Source organism: Nyctereutes procyonoides, unplaced genomic scaffold (genome assembly GCF_905146905.1).
Source record: "Nyctereutes procyonoides isolate TBG_1078 unplaced genomic scaffold, NYPRO_anot_genome, whole genome shotgun sequence".
NCBI classification, from domain to species: Eukaryota; Metazoa; Chordata; class Mammalia; order Carnivora; family Canidae; genus Nyctereutes; species Nyctereutes procyonoides.
Window position 1 is genome coordinate 8589291 of NW_026575135.1, and position 23186 is coordinate 8612476.

General features: G+C 40.1%; 1 protein-coding gene across 4 annotated transcripts in view; it reads left to right on the top strand.

Annotated features, from left to right (window-relative positions):
* The window catches only part of LPAR1 (lysophosphatidic acid receptor 1), a 132121-nt gene that overhangs the window by 40105 nt on the left and 68830 nt on the right, over window positions 1-23186 (top strand). For all 4 annotated transcript variants that reach the window (XM_055302735.1, XM_055302734.1, XM_055302737.1 and 1 more), the window contains exon 2: window positions 15127-15286. In XM_055302735.1, the coding sequence (XP_055158710.1) occupies window positions 15242-15286 (45 nt within the window). In that variant the 5' untranslated portion in view covers window positions 15127-15241. The remainder of the gene's footprint in view (window positions 1-15126; window positions 15287-23186) is intronic.

Here is a 23186-nt window from a genome sequence, read left to right on the forward strand (position 1 = left end):
TATTATCCTTTTCATGTCCTATTGAATTTGGTTTGCTAAAATTTTGAGAATTTTTGCGCTTGTTTTTTTTTTTAAGATTTTATTTATTTATTTGACAGAGAGAGTCAGCACAAGCAGGGGGAAGGAGCAGAGGGAGAGAGAGAAGCAGACTCCCCACGGAGCAGGGAGCCTGATGTGGGGCTCAACTCCAGGGCCCCAAGATTATGACCTGAGCTGAAGGTAGATGCTTAACCAACCCATCCACCCAGGGGCCCTTAGCACATGTGTTTTTATCAGGGATATTGGCTTATGTTTTCTTGTAGTATCTTTATCTGGATTTTGTATCAGGTTACAAATGATTTTGAGAGTATTCCTTTCTCATCAGTTTTTTGGGGAAGCATTTGCTAAGGATTGGCATTAATTCTCTAAATGTTTGGTACATCCACCAGCAAAACTATCTAGTCCTGGCCTTTTCCTTATTGGGAGGTTTTTGATTACTTGTTTCTGTCTCCTTACTTGTGTTTGATCGCTCAGATTTTCTTTTTTTTTAATAATAAATTTATTTTTTATTGGTGTTCAATTTGCCAACATACAGAATAACACCCAGTGCTCATCCCGTCAAGTGCCCCCCTCAGTGCCCGCCACCCAGTCACCCCCATCCCCTACCCTCCTCCCCTTCTGCCACCCCTAGTTCGTTTCCCAGAGTTAGGAGTCTTTATGTTCTGTCTCCCTTTCTGATATTTCCTACCTATTTCTTCTCCCTTCCCTTCTATTCCCTTTCACTATTATTTATATTCTCCAAATGAATGAGAATATATAATGTTTGTCCTTCTCCAATTGACTTATTTCACTCAGCATAATACCTTCCAGTTCCATCCACGTTGAAGCAAATGGTGGGTATTTGTCATTTTTAATGGCTGTCGCTCAGATTTTCTATTTCTTTATGATTCAGTCTTGGTAGGTTGTATGCTTATAGGAATTTATTCATTTCTTTTAGATTGTCCAGTTTGTTGGCATATCAAACTCATGATATCTTGTTCTTGTAAAACCTTCTGTAAGCTGGCTGAAACTTGTTTGGAGATGGACAGAGTCTAGAAACTATGCAGAAGGTGAAATATCTGCCCTTTGCTTTGAAATAAGCTCATTTGGAGAACCTCTCCCAGCTCTGGATCCCCGTCTCCTTTGTGTCTTCCTGTATATAATGGACGTACTACAACTGTCAGTATCCTGGTTGTGAAAGAGTTAATGTTTTCCATTACCAGGCACTGACATAGGCAGTAGGGGAAATCTGGTTCATTTTGTTTCAAAATACACCATACCTCAAATAAGTACAAACAGCTGCAATGCAGGATTAGGGCCAAAAGAAATCAGTGTGGTGCTATGAACTCCAGCTGAGAGGAGTTCATGTAACATGGATCTGAGATCAGGCTCCAAAATGAAACCATCAGGCCCCAGCAGGAGAAGAGTCCTTGCTTGTCATCCTGGTCACCTCCACAGCCACCACTCAAGCTGGGATGGCTCTTCAGGGAGGTGACTGTTTCCTCTTCCCTCTGGATCCACTTCTCTGCAGTGGACTGAGCACACCACCTTCAGTTTCTTGGAACCCAGAACCGTAGTAGTGTAAAATGAAGAAATCTTGGAACACAAAGGATTTATAGATCTGTTGCCTGCTTATTTTATCTGCATGACTTGGCTTAAAACGACAACCACACTAACCCCAGCCCTACAGCACACTCCTTCCTTTTAAGCCCCAGGAAATTCTCGGTCAGGTAGAAACTGCTGCCACTGAGTCTGTTCGGTGGTTTTTCCTCCTTCCAGATTTTTCAGGTAACATCGGTTTAGCAAGACTTTTTTTTTTTTCTTTTCTTTTTCGGGTTCGCTTTTATACCAGAATTCCCTTTTTAATTGTATAATGCTTTCTCTCCTCTTTGGCTTAGTCACATATCTTTTCACACTAGTGAGCTGTTTTTCCTGTAGGACACTCTCCATTCTTTACATACTTGGATTTCCCCCTGTGATTTTTCTGGACAAGTAGGACAGCATTTTTCAGACTGATGATTAGATGGTCAGAAGTCTTTAAAGTGGTGTCTCACAGCTGCTTTTAGGTCTCCAGCTGGTTTTTAGGTCCTGTCTCAAGCTTAGGGGTTTTGTGGCTACTTTGTGGTTTTATTATCTCTTTGCAGTTTGCAAAAAGGCTTCTCCGCCTTTCCATTTTCTGCTGCTTTCCTGATAAACAGCTTCAACAATCATTTAAAAAGATATCCACTGTCACATTTAAAATCCTTTCATAAAAGAAAAACAAGACTTAGAATACCATTCAAGTAAGTTAGGGAGGGGCCCTTCTTTTGTTTGTTTGTTTTCATAGTTACTAAATCACTGTGAACGAGGAGAGTCATTTAATTCCCTTTGCTCCACATTCTTAATTTCTTCAACAGGGATGATAATGTTTGAAATGTTACTCATGAAATTGTTATATTAATGAACGAGGCCAGTCTTTCCTTACTGACCTTTCAAGTTGGCAAAAGCATGTATGTGAATTCTCAGGAAACGATGGTATTTACATATCCTCCGCCCAGCTGGGAATAATTCATGCTGTAGCACAATACTGTGTTCTTTAGATTTCTCTCCCTACTTACAGTTCTAAAGAAGTCTGTTTTAAAGAGGTTTTATTGCCAGGAGGGACTTCACCGAGGAAAAGTGGTGGATGTTGAGAGCAGGGAAAGAAATTAAATTAAGCGCCCCATTTTTCCTATGGGAAGGAAGGTTACCAGAATTGTATTCAACAGGTATTATTATTATTTTTTTCCCTCCTCAAAACATTGGATAAGATGCCTGCGTCTAGACTTAGGAAGTACAGGATTTTTTTTTTTTTTTTTGGAAGGTAACTTATCTCCAGTTTAATTAGAGATTAGTGAAGGAAACCAGGTTTCTTATTTGGCTCTTGAACTGCAAAAATAAAACGCTCATATTTTTGAATAGCACATTGTGGGCCAAACAACATCTGGAAGAAATTATTCTCACTGGTAGGCAGAAGAAATTTCATAATCCACCATCTTCAAAGAACGTGGTACCTTGTCCCATTTCCCCCATCTCCTGGAAACAGAAGACGTCTTAAGGCCACATTGCTGGGACATCTGCCTTTTCCTTTGTTTTGTGTCGCATGCAAATGTATGTTTCTGGCACTATGATGCTTCTTGAGCTTTGAAAATAAAGCACAACTTGGTGGTATGAGGCTGCCTGCACTGTGTGCTGTGGTCCAGACTTCTCCTTTTTCAAAAGACCTATTTGACTCTTGGCAACATGCCTCTTACACTCAGCCATTTGTCTGAGACATCTTTTCCTGTCTTCTCTAAAATCAGGCGCATGTGTGTCTGGGGTAGTCACGTAATTTGTAACAGTAACTCCTAACCAGATTAAATTTTGTAAAATTCAATTTATTCTCGGGCATGTGTATTCGCATGTTAAATGGTGACACACGAATACTCCCTTCCAACTAAACGTGTTTTCCTTTAGATGGTGGGGCTCCTGCCGCCCCTGCGTCCTCCCTCCTCATCCCCTACTCTCCCTCCCCTTTCGAACTTAAAAGTTGTAAGTAGAGTACAAAAGTGTGAAGGGACTTTTTAATCTCACCAAGCCAATTAGGAGTGACTTGTTGACATGATGTTGACACCCTTAAATAGTTTAGAGTATCTTTCCTATATACAAGGACGTTCTTCACATGGCCACAAAACCACCATCAGAATTGGGAGATGAGCATCATTATTGTGTCTGATTTGCAGATCCTACTGAACTTTCCCCAAGTTGTTGCAATAATCTCCTTTATAGTAAAGGATCCAGTCCAGAATCTTGCATTGTATTAATTTGTCATGTCTCTTGTCTCCTTTCACATGGAACAGTTTCTCAATATTTTTCTCCTCGTATGACCTGATCTTTTAAAGGTTATATATAGGATGGGCACCTGGGGGGCTCTGTTGGAAGAGCACGTGACTCTTGATCTCAAGGTCATGAGTTTGAGCCCATGTTGGGTACAGAGATTACTTACATAAATGAAACTTTAAAAAATTAAAGATTATAGGATAGTTGTCTTGCAGAATGACCTTCAATTTGAGTTGAACCCATGTCCCTTTTGATTAAATTCAGGTTTTGAACTTTGACAGGAAAATCACTGAAGTGATGCTGTGTTCTTATCATTGCATCCTGTCAGGTGGCACACAACATCAATTTGTTCGAATTTCCTGTGATGTTTACTTGGATGACTTGAGTTAAGGTGGTGTCTTCCAGACTTCTCCACTGTAAAGTTACTGTTTTCCCTTTGTAATGAATATGGATTTTGTGGGAAAATATTTGGGTTTATATAACTATCCCATTTCTTGCCAAACTTTTATTAATTTATTTCAAAACGAACTCCTGGATTCCTGTTTTATTTAAAGGGTTATAAAGCTGTTACTGTCATTTATTTTGAAACTCAAAACTTTTTATTCTTGGCCAAGGGGGTGCCTTTCAGCTAATTTCCCTGTTCTTTTAACATGGCCCCATAGTTCTTTGAGTGCTGTCTTTCTGGCAAAATAAGATTTTCTGAGTGATACTATGTACCACCTCAGGGCTTAATAAATATGTATGGATTGTCTTTGTATGCTTCTCCAAAGTGTGTGTGGGGGGGGACATAGAGATACACAATTTCAATACAATTTTATTGTATAAAAATTGTGTAAGTTTTTATTATATAAAATTCAATTGTATGAAACATAGTTTTAATAACTCAATTGGCAAGTATTGTAGTATCACATGTTAAGAATGTTTCTAAAATTTGCCAGTCATGTGTGATAATGCATTAAGCATCCTTGTAGCAAAATCGTTGCCCTTAGTATTAGTTCTTTACCTAAATTCCTAGATGCCTCTGTTAATGGGACACTGGGCTGAATCATTTTCTTATCACAGTTATAGACTTCTATATTCTGGCCATCTACTTGGATACTTTGCTCCCACCCCCATTTACTCTCTCTCCTTCTCCTTGTCCCTTCCCTCACCTCCACTAGGATGAATATGCATGTTCATATTCCTTTGGTTGTAGGCCATTTGGGAATTCTGGCTTTGGAAACATGCACTTGCTCTTAGAAGGAACCATCTTCCATCTCCTCCATTGACTGTGATTAGCAGAGTCTAGCTTAGCCCGTCGCTTGGTTACAGAGGTTGTAGTAATTCTCCTCGTCTTGGAACTGAGGGACTGCAAATACTCCAGCATGGCTCAGAGGTTCCCTCCCTAAACATCCCTCAGTAAAACTTACCCATGTTATGCTTCAGGGTACCTCTTCACTTAGGTGCAAATCCTAAGTCCCATTAGTCTTTGCACTGCTCTGGGTCCCTATGCAGAGAGCTTAGGGTCATGGTGTGAGACACCAAGAACACCCAAGAGATTGGACAATGTGGACGTGGGCCGTGGAAAGAAACAGGGCAGTAGTAAATCTGTCTTTTATCCAAAGAGAACTTCGTCCTACATTTCAGGAGGATTTTCTCAGTCCTTTTAGTTGACTTGACTTTTCTTCCTTCATTCCCATCCCTTCACCCCTGCTCTCTCCCATCATGATTGAGTACACTCCCTTGTTCATCATTCTCTAACTCTGAAATCTGTAATTCTAGCCCATTCCTGAGCCACTATTACTAAACCACAACCCGTCTCCCCCGTTTTCTTAGCAGTATAACACAAACTAGCTTGAGTTTGAGACTACAGAGTATGGCCAACATATCTTTTGCCTTTAGTAATGACAACTGTTCTGAGATTTTTCTGCCAATTGTGTTCTAACAATTCCTGGTAATTTTGCCACATTTCAGGATAGTGTATCTCCTGGTCAAGAGCGCCGTTCAAAAGTGAAAACTGTATGCTTGTCAACGCACTATTTTAAATCAGAACAGTGAGTTTAATTAAATAATTTTGGGGCCAGTTTCTTCAGTCCTGTAGAATACTGGACTCTGAACAGATAAGGGATGTGTTAAATAGGGCGATGGTGGTGCTTTTGTTTCTCCCTGGGCAGGCAGCGTGTATTCCTTTCCTTGGAATGCGTCAGCTGAGTGCCATATGGAAAGAATGATAGACTTTTAGGCCAAATGTAGAATGAAAGATCTGATTGAAAAGCTGGAGAAGCAAATGGAAAAACTGATCCTACATGTAGGAAAAGAAAAGATTTAAGAACACGAAATATATTGTCTTCAGTGAATATATTGAAGCAAGATCTTGGGCCTGATGCTTTGAAGAAGAGAGGAAAGTTTCTGCTGCCGCAGGTAGAGCTGGTATTTTATAACAAAACATGAGGAAATGATTTGGTTTCTTAAGTGCTTTTCTGATTTCTTTGTTCCAACTCTGCATGTGAAGCAAATGGACCCTGAGAGTGATCACAGCTTTCTTCATCCCAGCTGGACCATTTGCCTCACCGGTTTTATGGGAAGCAGTGGTAAGCATAGGAAATTAAGATAAAAAATGTAGCATGTGTCTGTAGTCACCCGTCTTCCCCCCCTTACTTTTCCTTTTCAGGCTCTTTGAGCCTGAAATTCTCTTCTTATTGACTTTAGAAATAGAACAGTATTGATTGAGTCTCAAAAGGTGAAGAATGTTTTTCTTGTGATTTTCTGGAGGGTTTTTTTTTTTTTTAAGATTTATTTATTTTAGAGAGAGTTGGGGAGGGGGCGCAAAGGGAAGGAGGTAAGTAGACTGTTGCAGAGCCCGACTCAGGGCTCGATCTCGTGACCTCCGAGATCATGACCTGAGTCGCCAAGTGTTGAATGCTTAACCAACTGAACCACTGAGGTGCCCTGATTTTCTGGAGTTTTTATCTTAGTTCATGACAGCTATATGCACTTCAACTATGTTGTTTTTCTCTTAGTAGTTATAATAACTGCATTTTTGGTCCTGTGATGATCACAGGTATTGTTTGCATTGACAGGCTACAGGCTACTCGTGCTGACACTCTCCTGAGCACCTCATTTTTATTTAACATAGAATCAGTTGCATTATGCCATCGAGTAGATTTTTGAGGGTGAGATACGCCCTGATAATATCTAATAAAAGCACTTTGTTCTTGCTATTGCTCGTAAAGGACAGCTGGGATGAATGTATACTTTTTGAATCATTGCATATTTCTGATGAAATCATGAAAGTTTCTCCTATCTCCTCATCTGTTGTGGTCAGGATGGCGACTATGTCCAGCCCAGTTTTTTCCCCTTGTGATTTGACTTATTTTTCCCCTCACTTGATTTTTATTTAATGGGGATTGTTTTAACTCTTGCGGTTTAGCAACTTAACAGACCTGTGTTTCGGTCGCAGGTCAAGTATTTCATATTTTCCCAGGAATGTGGCGAGGTCTCTCCCCCCTTTTAATTGTGGTGACATATATGTAACATAAAATTTACTGTCTTAACCATCTTCAGGTTTAAGCAGTGGTAAATATCTTCGCATGGCTGGTAAGCAGATCTCTGGAACTCTTGATCTTATAAAACTGAAATGTTGTACCCATGAAACAGCAGCTCCCCCTGTCCTCCTCCCCCCAGACCCTGGCAACCACCCTTCTAGTCTCTGTTTCTGTGAATTTGACTACTCTAGTGCCTCATATGAGTGGAGTCACTAAGTATTTATATTTTTGTTACTTATTTCACTTAGCATAATGTCCCCAAGGTTTATCCATGTTGTAATATGTGTCAGAATTTTCTTCCTTTTTTAAGGCTGAATAATATTCCACTGTAGTTATATACCACGTTGTTCATCCATTCACTTGTTGATGGGCACTTGAGTTGCTTCCACTTTTTGGTGATTATGAATAATGCTGCTGTGAACATGGGTGTACAAATATGTCTTCTGAGGCCCCACTTTCAATTCTTTTGGTTGTACATCCAGCAGTGGAATTGCTGGGTCCTATGATGATTCCATTCTTAACTTTTTGAGGAACCCCCATCCTGTTTTCTATAGCAACTGAGCCATTTTACCAGTAGTACATAAGGTATCACCAGCAGTAAAATAAAGATTCCAGTTTCTTCGCATCCCTGCCAATACTCATTTTTCTGCCTTTTTGATGGCAATTATTCTTTTTTTTTTATTTTTAAAGATTTTGTTTATTATTCACGAGAGACACAGAGGGAGAGAGAGAGAGAGAGAGAGGCAGAGACACAGGCAGAGGGAGAAGCAGGCTCCATGCAGGGAGCCCGACGTGGGACTCGATCCCCAGACCTGGGATCATGCCCTGAGCCAAAGGCAGACGCTCAACTGCTGAGCCACCCGGGTGTCCCATTGATGGCAATTATTCTGATGGACGTGAGATAGTATTTCATTGTGGTTTTGACTTGCATTATTGTGTCATGTGCTTTTGGCCATTTGTATATGGAGAGATGTTTGTTCAAGTCTTTTGTCCATTTTTAAATTGGATTGTTTGATTTCATGGTTCAGATGTAGGAGTTCTTTATATATTCTGGATGTTAACTCCTTTTTAGATTTAGGATTTGCACATATTTTCTCCCATTCCATGGACTGTATTTTCACTTTTGATTGTGTGTCCTTTGCATGGAAGTTCTTAATTTTGATTTAGTGCATCTTATCTGTTTTTGTTTTTGTTGTTGTTGTTGTTTGTGTTGTGGTGAGCTCTTTCAGTCTTCTTTAATGTCTTTTAAGAAAAGTTTTGTTAACTATTGTGCCATTAGTCCTCAAACATACCAATTAGTCTTATACTGACTCTCTACTTTCTGTGCTCTGTACCCATAATGTCTAGTCAGTCTAGTAAATTCCATTAGTATAAGTATGTGTGGATTTGCTCAAGCTCATCTTCCATGGCATCAACTTGGTTTTCTGTAGTGGCACTCCTGCCTGCTGTAGTTTAAAATTTTTAGCGTCAGTGGTGATACTATTTTTTCTTTCTTTTTCTTTTTTGCTTTTATTTTATTTTTTTAAGTTATACATGTTTGTAATTTAAAGTGTCAAGTAGGGGCACTTGGGTGGCTCAGTTGGTTAAGCGTCTTGCCTTCGACTCGGGTCATGATCCTGGGGTCCCAAGTTAGGCTCCCTGCTGAGCGGGGAGTCTGCTTCTCCCTCTCCCTCAACCCCTCACTTACTCTCTCATAAATAAATAAGCAAGTAAGTAAGTAAAAAAAAAAATAGTGTCAAGTAGCTGTATGCGGCTCTCTTAAGAAAGGGAGCTCTTCTCTCCCTACCGTTTTACCCTCACCATGGCCAACATTTTCATTTGTTTTAATTGCTTTGTTCAGTATTTTCATTGTCTCTTTGGGATCTTTACTCATACTTTTTGATATATCAGTTTGAAATATTTCTAGATGTCCAAGGTGACACACACACTCCCATCCTGTACCTCTTCATCCTTATATGGTTAGGTCATGATTTCGATTAGGCCATTCGTTATTCAGTGTTCATGCCATCATGACCTTGTTAATGTGGTTAATAGTGGAGTTATCGAGAATTCCATGACTCCTTTTGCTCTTCTGCAGATTCTTTAAAAAGGAAATTTTAATCATTTTTTTAATGTTTGTTTTCTGTGTACTCATTCAAACCCAAACTCTTGTCTGTTCTAAAAGTCTGCTCTCCATGTATGGATCCAGATGCAGAATTATTCTATCAAGGCTACTTTTTGAGTCCCATTACCCATCATCCAGGGATCTCTTTTCTAATTATGCCAGAAATTCCTTGTGTTTTTCTCCTGTTTTGAACTATTCCTGTATTATATGCCTTTTTTTTTACTTTCCTCCCTGTTTTGCTGAAGAACATCCTCCAATAGAATTATAGGTTATAAATCACTTGCTTCATTGCCTCATTATCTTCTGGCTTCCTGGTTGCTGTTGAGAAGTCCAGAGACTTTCTGATCATGAATTCTTTATTCGCACACACACCCCCCAACTGCCCCCAATTTCTAATTGGTTACGGGATTTTTTGTCTATGCCTACCATTTAAAAAATTTTCATGATGATGTGCTTGATGTGGGCAGGTAGGCACCCAGTGGACCCTAATAGCCAACAAATTTATGACTTTAACATTTTAGGAAATGGACCCCCTCTCCCCTATTTCCTTTATTCTTTCTTTCTGGAATTGCTTTTCTTGAGCCATTGGATCTCCTGGACTAGGCCTTACCTTTTTCCTTACTGTTCTGTTTTCCTTTTTTCTTTTTTTCTTTCCTCTACATTTGGGGCAAGTTTTTTCACTTGACATTTGAATTAGCATTGCAAAGTATTTTGTTTTTGTTTCAAGGGGTGCAGTGTTATCTTTCTGGTGTCATTATTGGTTAAGTGCTTTCATCTGCTTAGATTCAAGAGAAGCCTCTTAGTCCTTAGATGATACAGGCTGGCTTCAGATGCTGTTCAGCACTGGTAGGGGGAATAAATACTAAGAAACAAGAAATAAGCCATAGCTCTGATTTTCCTATATCACATCTTCTTGTGCCTCCAGGTTTGAGGTTCAGAGGTTTTTTTTTTTTTTTCCTACTTGGTTTCTGCCAGACTGTAGAGCTCTGCAGAAGGATACACAGATTTCAGATCTGAATTTTTTTCCCACTTCATTGGAAAGGCTCTATATGTGATACTTTTCTAAAGCTTTGAGGATACATTTATTCTTTCCTCATTTTAGCATTGATGACTTCTTTCCCCCTTTAGTACTGTTCATTCATCTGTTATATTTTGGGGATGCAGCTTTGAAATCTTTACCCATGTAAGCCCCTCCCCCCACCAAGCTGTAGTTTTCCTACTGTTTTATGATAACTATCTTTTGCTTTATTTTTTATTATGTTTTCTGCTTTATCGACTACATTCAAGTTCATAATTCAGATTCTGTTTTTTTGGTTAATGCAGACTCATTCTGACCTCATAATTTTTAAAGTTTTTTTTAATGTAGTACACCTATTTCTTATGTAAATATTTGCTTTGATCCTAGAATCTTCTCTTGAGCTATAATATTTCTCATTTGCCTGGTGGATTTGGATTTTTCTCTGTTATCCGTGGAGAGGGAAGTCTATGCATATTCAGTATCGAGTATTGCCCTGTGTTCTTTCAAGAGACTGAAAATGAGTCACTGTTCGATTCAAGTCCAGATAGAGGAAAATGGTTATATTAATAGTAGACTAATTTGCCAATTAGAAATTCATCTTCGTTTGCGACCTAGGGAAGGAGCCAGCATCAGCTGGAGAAGTAAACGAAGGGGAGTTTGCCTCAAAACCAGAGACTTTCTTTTAGGTATTTGGTGTGGTCCTCAGTAATTAGTAAGGTCATTGTCACTTGGCAAGGTTGCCCGTGTCAGAAGCCAGCTGGTAGAGTTTTCCCCCACATGTTTTCTGGGGGCAGTCATCACGGCCACGTGTAAATCAGAAGTAAATACAGACAGAAATGACTTACTTAGTTGAAGCCAGGAAGCCCTTTTAAGGAGTGAGTGTATTTTAACTATACTCCAGTGCTTCTTGGCTTCATTGTCCACCCCTCATGCCTTTGAATTAGGAGTATTATCAGGAATCTATTAGGGTCTCATTTGCTTATTTTCTGCCCATGTAGTGCAGTTTCGCATGAGGGGGATGTTGTACCTTAGTCCTTCTGTCAATCTTTCCCTTATTGATTCTTGTTTGAATTTTCAGAAAAGTATACTAGAAATAGCTGGATTCCATCTGTGGCTCCTAGGGCTGATTCAGGGTATTTCTTATTCTTATATTCAATTGGTTATTTCTCTAGTAATCTGGCACAGAGGAAGGAGTCTATGTGGCTTTCTTACTTGTGGATTGTATTTTGTACATCTGTTTTGAATTGTAGGGGGAATAATGAATTAATTCATACCCAATGACTATAGAGGAATAGATAAATGGGCCAGTAAATAAATAAGTGATGGCTGATCTTTTGCAAGTGAGGGGCGTGAGAGGTGGTTTGTGGTTTGGGGAAGAATGGTACAGATCAGAAGAGATGCCTACAATGGAGAATGAAGAGAAGTACAGAGAGAGAGGGGCAACAGTAATGACCCAAGGGTGGCTGGGGTCAGTGGGGCCAGCTGACCCGTGGCTCCTGTAGCTGGAGCACAGTCTTCCAGCTCAAGCGAAGGAAATGGAGAGCTGGATTGATGGTGGGTTGGAAGAACTATGGGACAGGCATCCAGATACTTGGAAGAGTTTGAAGAGGGATGCATTTCTTTAGAAATGTGGTGCAGTCCTGTGGTTGACATTACGAGGCTCTGGGAAAGCAGGGGACTGGTATGTCACAGTGAGCTGGCTTACTTGGTTAGGGACTGAATGGCAATATTTAGGATGTCATCTTGTTTATTACTTCCCCCATGATCTGTGCAGTTTGTTAAAGACGCTGGGAAGTACATATGTACTTATGTATGTAATTGGTTTTATAAATGTAATTTTAGGACTTCACTCCCACAAGAGAGCTGATTTATACCCTTTGTGGTAGTATTGCTTAACCCTTGTATTTTTAGAGTTAAGAAACCATATGCTGTTTCATAAAGGGCTCCTGTAATGTAAGAATAGATTCAACAAAGGCCTCCTAATTAGGTAAGTCTGAAATGCTTTAGGAGAAGGCAGTTTATTTCCTGCCTTATTTTCTTGCTTGCTTCTTGAAGATAGGAAACTAACAATCTGCGCTATCGCTTATGTATCTCAAGGATGTGTAACATAAATCAAAACTGGGAACACATAACACTTTTCTACAGATGAGAGCAGCAGCACAGGATTCTCTTGTTTCAGAGTTTGAGGAAATTAGTTATCCTGCAGGACCTCTGACTGCCATCCTGCTTTTTTTTTCGGGACGATCTGAATTTTTTTCTCAAACCCTAAGCATTTTCTATCCTTAGTTTGTGTTCACATAGGGGGCTAGTCTGTGGAAAGAGCACAGCCTTGGATTGGGGCCTGGTTCAGGTGTCAGCGCCCTAATTTTTGGGCTGTGTGTCTTTGGTTGTGTACGCTCCACAAATTTTTAAAGCCTCAGGGTTTTTGTCCACGAAACGAATTAACAGTATCCACCTCAAACTGTATGCAAAATGAGTTGCTCAGCATCTTGTAGGCTTTTATTAAATCCCAGTCTCCTACCTTCCCCCTTTGCTTGTTAGCAGTGATACCATCTGGAATATTTGTCACATCCACTTCACAGGCTAGCTGCTCTCTATTCACCTTTCAGGCAATTCTGTGTGCTCTGAATATTGAAAATCTTTTAAGGTTATATTGCCTAATGACTTAGCTTAGTTATTGGATCCTAGCACATAGTGTGAGTCTAAGAATAGAATCTCACTTGCCTGCTTGTTTTGTTTTTTGGTTATCATGCTATTTACATATTCATCTGTCCACCCTACATATGATAGAGTAAGACAGTGTGAGTTATAAATACATGAGAAGGAAAAAGGAAGAATAAAAAAGGGGCGGGCACAAAATGATGCCAGGAATTCGTTCAGTATAAAGCAGTACAACAAGAGGATCTTATAATTTTCTCAGTGTAGGCTTGGCATTCAGGCAAAAAGGCATGGGAGTATGCATATACCTTTCTCCCAGGCTGTTCACTTAAATTTGTGGTATTGATAAACAACCAGTCTTCCCTCCCCTCCCCAAAGTGAGGATTAATGAGAACATCAGGGCACCTAAGGAATTTAGTGTTGAATGTTATGCCAAAATAGTTTGACAGCTTTACTCCTTAGCTGTTAATAACTAGAATCACTCTAACAGAGGGAAGAAGGTAGGAAGGAAGAAGGAGGTAGGAAGAAGCCATCATTCTAAACAAAACTTAAAGTGATTGAAACCATAGTATGAAGGAGAATATGCAAAAACAGGATAAAAATCAAAACTTTAAGTTCATAGAAGTGGCTGCTAAACCTAGATTATTTCTTAGGAAACAGTTGTGAGGTTTTGTGATTTGCCTGGCATCATCCAGCCAGCGCAGAGTAGTGCCAGAGGATTCGGGGCTCAGAAGGCTTGGATAAAATGTCCAGCTCAAGACTTAAATCTTTATTGCTACTATAATGAAAAGTATTTTTTTCCAGTAGTTAAAAAGTGTTCAGATATCATCTTGCATGCTGGTGAAACTTGAAATTATATTTCCAGACAAAAGCTTCCTGAGGTCAGGGGCTGGCTCAGTTTTATCCATTATGCTCCTGGGTTCACTGTAGATGTTCAATAAATATCTTTTGAATAAATGAAAGGATATTATTAGGTGGTCTGAAAACAACCTAAAAATGAGAACTTTTCTTAAAAGGGAAGAATTTTCATAAATTCTTAAAATGAAAAAATTTCCCTCTGGATCAAATTGCATTGTGGAAACAATCACATCAGTCTTTGGCCAGAACTTGGGCCACACTTTACTGCAGAGAATTCATCTTTTTGAGTTTTCTTAATGAACATGTTAGCAACAGAAGGTGCGTTTATATTTTGTGCCTATCTAGCATCCTCTCTCCGAGGATGTGAAAAAGACTGTAGAAGCGCACTCTTCCCCACTCATAGGCAAGACTGGCTAATGAAACTACCCTCCTTCTGCCCCCCACCCGTTGGAGTACTTGATTCATTCTTGTAACTGACTCCTATAACTATGGGTTGCCTTGCCTTTCTTTAATCTTTGTGGTGACTAAGTTTCCTGAAGAAATGTAAACATGGAACATTCTCACTGTCTTGTGTTCCATACTAGACTGGGAATTGATTGTGGCTCTCCTGGTTCTGTCATTAACAAAATGTGTGACTATAGTTTCTTCTCTTCTCCACACCTTAGTTACCATCTACAACTGGGTACACTTGAACTGGCTGATCTTTAAGACACTTGATGTTTTGGTATTATTCTCTTTGCCCTTTGGATTTAAACTGGCAGTTATCGATTGTGGGTCATTTAATTCATTTATTGTTGAACGATAGAATGGGGTCTTCCCTGGGCCCACTGTCCCCAACCTTACAGTTTGAAAATGCCTCCTCAAAACACCTAACTTAGCAAGAATAGCTGGATTCAGACTTCTGAAAATATATCAACCTAACATGATTTGGGTGAGTGGTATGGGAATCCTGGCTCAGAAATGCGAGATGCTCCCTTCTGGGTTCTTCTTTTCTTTAAACTTCTAGTTGATATGTTGTACGGCGATTTTTGCTTTCTTTGGCCAGTGGTACTTCACTCTCATGCACTAGTCCTTTCAGGCTAAATGTGTATTTTCTCATCCTTTTCCAGGTACACAGTTCCTCCTAGCATGACCGTGATCTGATCAATAGCTAACGTAACTTGACTCCTGTGTCTGGCGCTGTTGTGCTGGGGCCTGGTCACTGCCCACAACTACAGAGCTGCCATGGTTGCTGCCCCCACTTCCACCCCTGTAAATTCACAACCCCAGGTAAGTGATTCAACCTGGTATAAGTTTGGGGTAATCTTAGTTTTGTCAGATATTTACATTGAGTTTCAGAAGGTGCGTATGTAAACTTCTAGTTATCATTTGGTGGGCGTTTGGATAACAGTGCTTTTGTGAGGCAGGTGCTATTTATTTAGTTTAAGAAGCAGCTGGAACAATGAGAACGTAATGATAGTGGAGCAGCCTCTGTGCATAGGGGTCTTGGTTTTCAGTGCTTAGAATGTCTGGCTGTTACTACCAGTCAAGACAAAGGTAAATCCTGTGCTTTCCCTCTCTTGGCTTTTTTAGGGTTTTAATGAAATATCTCAGAACAGATCTAATCTTACACGTTTTCTGAATGTAGTCTCATTGTCTGCTTCCTATAATTACTATTTTGCCTGGACCTGTTTTAGGAGCTTTGAACAGCAGATGCAACTCCAGAAACTTGTGAACAATAGTCATAAGTTGCTTTTTCTGTCCAGTGAAGAGCAGTTACGTGGCAAGAATGTTGCCTTCAGATTATTTTACAATCTGATCTATTAGAGTATTAACTGGATTCTTTCAGTTTTAGCAGATAGTGTGGTAACAGCCTTTGCAGTCATTAGGCCTGAAGTCACATCCTGATTGTTGGATGGCCCTTAGTCATGCTAACCTCACTCAGCTTCAGTGTCTCCTCATGTCACCACACTTCGTGGGATGGTTGTATGGAGTAGATGATAGGAAATATGCAGAGCACATAGTAGGTGCACAAAAATTACAGCTTTCTATCTGCTCTTGCCGCATTTTCTCCCCCTCCTTTTAGAGTGTGACCTCCCCCATCTCATTCATGATAATTTTTAAGTCAAGGTTCAAGAAAAAAGTATACCTTTGAAAAAGAGCCATATTGTTTGAAATTTATTGATGATGCAGAATGTTTTTGCACACTTTTTTGTGGTCCTGTATCATTTTTCAGGCTACTAGATGCTGTATGTATTTCAAGTTAGGGGTATGTGAGGCAGGGGGAGAAAGAGCGGGAGGGAGAACAGAGCGTTTTTACTTCATGTATATCTAAATGCTTTTTTGTCTCTTCTAAAAAAGACCTTGGAATTTGATCATATAGATCAAGTCCTCCTATTATTCAACATTTTATTTTTTTTTATTTTTATTTTTTTTATAAATTAATTTTTATTGGTGTTCAATTTACCAACATACAGAATAACACCCAGTGCTCATCCCATCAAGTGTCCCCCTCCGTGCCCGTCACCCATTCACCCCCACCCCCCACCCTCCTCCCCTTCCACCACCCCTAGTTCATTTCCCAGAGTTAGAAGTCTTTATGTTCTGTGTCCCTTTCTGATATCTCCCACACATTTCTTCTCCCTTCCCTTATATTCCCCTTCACTATTATTCATATTCCCCAAATGAGTGAGAACATACACTGTTTGTCCTTCTCCGATTGACTTACTTCACTCAGCATAATACCCTCCAGTTCCATCCACGTTATTCAACATTTTAAAGCGTTTGATATTTTCCAGAAAGTTTAGTGTTACCGCCATCATGTGTATTTCTCTTTCTGGTAAATGGATCTTGCTTTTTTCAGTATCTCATTGATTTTGGCTCTTTGGTTTCCATTCCCCTCAACAGGGTTTTTGGTGCTGCAGAGACTTCATAAGTGGGTAATGAGATTTAATGCCCATTACTGAGGTCACCACGTCAGAGTCCTCTGCAGCTGTCCCCATGTGACAGCCATTCTGAGCCTTTGGCGAAGTGAGGTAGGCCTTAGCAGAGGTTTTCTGGGCAAGGATTTCAGCACCTGACAATGCTGACATTTGTCAGCATCTCCAGTAGGAGCATTTTATCTGTGTGCTTCTTTCCTCTTAAATAAGCTACTATCAGCTGGCAAGCAAGAGGAATATTTCTCAATGACTCATTTAGTTAAAATGTTTAACACTGCCCAAGGTAGAAAGAGATTGTATTTAATATAAACACTTGGGGAAAGTATGTGCTCTTGTAAATCCTCTGTGGGAAGGTAAATTGGTACAGTCACTCTGGAGGGTAATTTGATAATATCTATTGAAATTATATCCCTTTGCATATACCCTCTTCCTAGCTCGGTAACTACATTAGAAAAACACTTGTACATGAGCCCCAAGAGACATGCATAAAGATATTCACTGAAGCATTAGTTGGAGGCCAGGATATGCAATAGTGGAATGACAGTAAATTCAGGCATGTTGATATCATTTAAGTACCATGCAGCAGGTAAAAAAAAAAAAAGATAAATACATATCTCAACACAGCTCTATCTCTAAGCTCTAAGATACCTGGTAGAGGAAAACGTAAAATGCAGACTAATTCAGGAGGATGTCATTCAAACTATAAAACAAGACCATAAGTTTTTAGGGATGAACGTATGGTACATTAATGTAAGCACATAGTGAAAGGTCTAGAAGATACATTGTCAGTGGGAATGATGATTTCCCCAAGAGGGCAAAAATTGGATCTTGGGAGATTAAAAAAAAAAAAAAAAGTCCCTCTAAAGTTTAACCCTACCTGACGACATCTTATTCTTTAATAATTTAATATTTCTCATTAGGGAGAATTGAAACGTAAGTAAAGTTTTCTCATTGAGAATCGCCAATGGAAAGAAGAGAAGTCAAACACTGGACGGGATGTACAAGGGCTCTGTAGTCACTCTGCCCTGGGGAGAAAGGTACCCACCCCATCAGGGCCTCAGTTTCCTCATCTGCCAGACGAACATAAAAATGATAGAGCCAACTCCATGGGATCATTTTAAGGATGAAATGAGATAATATGTATAAACCTTAGAACAAAATCTGGCATGTACTGCTCAGTACATTGTTCAGCGAGCATCCTGAGGATAAATAAGATCAACAAGGCTTTTGGCCTGCAGGGTTTAGAAATGTAGTGGGAAACATACAGATGAGGAAACAAAATTCGAGAGCTGTGTCACACCTGCTAGGACAGTAATATGGGGACCTTAGGAGTCAAGTGGGGCACCCAGGAAAAGACTTGAAGGATCCGAGAAGGCTGCTAGAAGGAAGACCACCAGGCTGGGAGCTAATGTGTCCTTCCTTTGGCAAGGGAAGAGAAACAGCATGTGTGAATGTTGAATGTCCCAAGGGGAGAGCGAGACCATAACATTCAGATGTTCGTTCAGGAGAGCTGTAGTCCACTGGGGGCTGGGGTCGTAAGCAGAGACATGCTAGAGCCAGCCCTGCCAGCCCACAAGATCTGATTGTTAAATTTCCAGGAATTGTGTGAGCCAGTGGACATCATGTTTGTAGCCTGCAGTCAGCCAGGGTGGAGTATTTAACCATGGAATTGGGCAAACACAGTCCCTTACTCCGAAAGGGCCCATTGTTAGATATTTATCAGCACGCTTCAGGTTGTAGAGGAGGTTAGATGGGTTAGGTTACAAGGTTGGAGAAGGTTCTCGCAGTGCTTTTCCAACTACGTTGAGGAATTTAACATTAATCGTGAGGCCCACGTAGCTTTGGAGTCTGGGGGGCTGGGTTCCAAACCTGACTTTGGGCCGTTTTGTTGAACTAGTTCATTAATCCATCTCAATGAGGGTAGCAAGTCCCATTATTCACATACGCTGAGGAACAGTGGCCTCCGATTGTGGGAGGAACCCAAGCCCACCTGGAAGGAAGGAGTCAGCTGTAAACTAGGGCATTGGGCCCCAGGGAGAGGGAGCTGATTCTCCTGCAGAGGTGCAGACTCCTGGGTCACTTAGGTCCCTATCTCTGCTCGGTGACGGGCCTTCTGATTATCTGTAGGGTTAGTTCTTCACATGTAATTTGTGGTGTCAGATTTTAGCCCAAGGCTGACTTGCCCTTGCCTTGCCTCCGACACTGTATTGATGTCTACTCTCCTATTATCAAGGTTTCTCCGGGTTCAGAGAAGGTAAAAATAGTTTAAATCCACCATCTCGCAGGCAAGGCGAACTAAGCAGTTCACTCCATCAGCCTCAGCCTGGCTCTGGCACGTCCACTCACATTCTTTTAGAGTGAATTCAGGGACCTGCATAGAGATAAACCCACATTCGAGTGTGAGAGGCCTGACCATCCTTTTCTAAGGCAAAAACAACAACTTAAAAAAAAAAAGCTTTTTGGTTTTGCTTTCCTCTATTCATTTGGTGACAAAGAGCACTTTTCTAATCAAGGCTGCCTAATACTAGATAGAAGCTAATTAATATGAACAAATAGCCTGCGATTGTTTCAAACAATAATAGGGACGAAAGCTTCCATTGTCACCCCGGCTGGGGTTGCTGCTTAGTTAGTGAAAGATAGGCCTTGTGCTTTGAAGTGGGACACGTTTGTATTCCCCGCTTTACTCCTGACCAGACAGTGGGGTGGATTTTGTTTTCTCATGTTGAGAAAGCACCTTGTTCTTATGAAGCTAGATGAAGACCAAGGTGAAACTGTACAAGCAGCAGCAGGAAGACCATATGCAGCTCATTTACCGCCCTGTTCATCCAGGCATGGATAGAAAGTTCCTTGCCCAAGGGAAGCTTCAGGGATGTGTCTGCAGACAGGAACATGTTCACCATTAGGTTAAATCTGTGTGTTCGTATCCCGCAGATATGGGCACAGGGTGGTGGGGTGGAGGGTGGGATAGAAAAATCAAAGTCTCGCCACTCTTCATGGCCAATTTTCTGTTTCCAGAACTCTGTTTAGCATTTCTTGAATTATGTTGCATCCAATGACGGTAGATCACAAGTTTCATTTTCCTTTTGAATGGAAGGGTCAGTAGTTCACTACATGCATGAATGGTTTGGCCTCTTTCAAACGCAGGACTGGTGTTGAGACTTTCAAAGGTATTCAGAGCCTCACACCTGGGATTCCAGCAAGAGAGGACTCTGTTCTCTCAGTATTTGACAAGGTTTCATTCTGTCTTTTGTGAAGCGGCTATCTTGGTTTTAAGCCCAGGAAACAAAGATTTTGATCTCGCCAAGTGATTTCCTGTAGCTTTCATTAAAGATATGAATTGGGGTAGGTAAGTACTCAGTGTCTTAACAGATTGCTCCTCTGGTTCTTATCCACTGCTCTGACGTAACACAAGTAGGTCTCTACTTGTCTGCTGGAAGACAGGCATTTTTGAACATCATTACCATTAGATTCCTCTAACTAAATCTACCGTATTTCCAAAATGTGTGTTTTAGAGGTTTTATTTCTGATATTAGAGACTGGATACTGTTGGATGAAAGCAGTTGAATTCTGTATTAAATGGGTTGTGTATTTTGAGATTGAAAGACTTGTTTTTTAAAGAACTTTTTATGATGGCAGTTTTCAAACATTAATAAAAATAAAAAGAAATGTAATGAATCCCAGTATAGCCATCACCCAGATTCAACAGGTATTCGTATTTCATCATACTTGTTTCATTTCCTCCCATTTTGGGAGATGAACCATTATAAAGCAAATGCTTGGCATCATGGCCCCTCACCTCGACCCTTGTACATCAATATGCATCTCTAAAAATAACTTGCTTCAATAACCACAATGCTATGATCACACTTGACAAAACTAAAAAAAATCCCTTAATATCATTTTATACTTATCCATATTTGATTTCCCCAATTGCTTTTCCAAAAAGTCGTTTTGCAGTTATGTTTTCCTTTAGACACATTGATCAGATCAGTTTACTCTTCTCTATAAGACTATTCGATGAGTTTTTAAGGATTAAAAACCAGTTCCATTTCCTCCCTTTAAGGGGGAGGTAGATTGACATATTAGCCAGAATATTTCATCACTGAAGAATTAAAAAAAAAAAGTCAGTCTCTAAAGTGAGGGATCACAGATAGCTGGAGAGTGCTTTTAGACCAAAGTGTGAATAGTTGGAATATGAAGTACGTTTCCAGTGCCACGCAGTGAAGACACAATGTGGTCTGGCTTCATCTAACATGGAATCGAGAAAAGAGAATTCCTGGGCTTACATGTAAGTGAATTTTGCTTCAAGTCCCATACCTAGGGCATGTTTCAATATAGTCATCTCTTTCAGTTTTATTTCTTTCAATCTCTGAATTCAAATAATATACACTGCACTCCCAAGTTTAAAGGTCAACATATCTGTGAAGTCCTTTATTTGCTTAAATGGCAAAATACCTGCTAAGGACTCTATCGGTTAGATATGTGACGTTTATTACTTTTCCCGCCATCATTATTCTGAGCATTCTTTACAGGGAGAAGGTGGTTACCTCTGCATATGGTCTGTGTATATGATGTGCTTATGGAGGATGCCAGAAGATCCATCAGAGGAAAGCCGAGTTAGATAAACAGTCTATGGAAAACTCTAGTGTATTGCCAGGAATAAATGCATGCATAGATAAACACTGAGATTTCTGACTTACTCTATCTTGAACCATGTTTCTATTAGAGGTAAAATTTGTTCTCATATTGCAATTTAAATTCATCCGTTCTCCCTTTGTTTATACGCTCAGATAAATCTTGAGAGGATATTTTATTTCAGAATATGAGGGCACATTTTTTCCCCCAAACTAACTTAAGTAAGATAAAGATGAGGGAGGAGGGATAAGGGAGTTAATTAGCTCACATGACAAGAGGTCATGTGATTTTTTTTAACATTTTTTTTTTAAGTGATCTCCACATCCAGTGTGGGCTCAGACTCACAACCCGGAGATCAAGAGTCCTGTGCTGTACTGACTAAGCCAGCCAGGCGCCCCGAGGCCATGTGATTTTATTTAGAACGGGTCCAGGCAGTTGTGGTTGGGAAATGTTTAACAATATACTCATTACGTTTTTAGTTTTAATTCCATTATAGTTAGCATATGGTGTTATATTAGTTTCAGGTGTATGATAACAGTGATTCAGCAGTTCGGTACATGACTCAGTGCTCATCATGACAAGTGCCCTCCTTGGTCCCCATCACGTATTTCACCCCTCCTCCCTGGTGACCATCAGTGTGTTCTCTAGGGTTAAGAGTCTATTTCTTGGTTTGTCTCTTTCTCCTTTTTCCTCTGCTCATTTGTTTCTTGAATGCCACACATGAGCAAGATCATATAGTATTTGTCTTTCTTGGACTGATGGACCTCAGCATCATACCCTCTACATCTGTCCATGTTGTTGCAAATGACAAGATTTCATTCCTTTTTTATGGCTGAGTAATATTCCATTGTAGATTTGTACCACATCTTCTTTACCCACTCACTTACATGAGGACACCTTTTGGATTTTCTGTTCATAAAACAAAATTGTACAAAGACAAACATCAGACCTTTCACATTTGCTTCTTTTTCTTTCCAATATTTTCTTTCTAATTAGCTTAGTCTTTAGTAATTAATGGAGCTACTTCTTTATCCTTCAGAGGGGATGTGATTTTCTCCCTTTTCCTGCGCATTTTCATGCCATTTGCCTGTTTTCCTTTTTGCATGCCTAGCTTCTCCAGCTATTTTTCTTTGAACCTTCATTGCAGCTTTTCTGGAATAAACACTATGGTGGGTGGTGCCCAGTGTGTTTCCCAGTGGGAAGAGAGCATAATCACAGAGTCCAGGAGAATTCTGTCTTTTGAGAACCATACCTTGCTATATATAAGAAGACCGTCATTTAAAAAATGCCCTTCAAAAAAAAAAATCTGCCCTTCATCTGCTGCGTGTGATGATGCTGCTATTTCATAATTGCATGGCATCCCTTAAGAACTGCCCCTCAGTTAAACTTAGCCCATTTCATAAATGGCATTCCTAGGCAGGTTCAGGCTGGGAGAGAAGTGATAGTGGACTGTTGCCTGCTTCTTAGCGTTAGATAAGATGTTAATGAAAGGGTCATGGAGAAGATGAGATCTTGAAAGGCTGGGTTCGCAATAAAGTAACTTTCAAAGATTCAGACCCTCTTTGGGAGCAAGAACCCTCCAGTCTTGCAGGAAGAGGGCTAGAGATTTGGTTGAA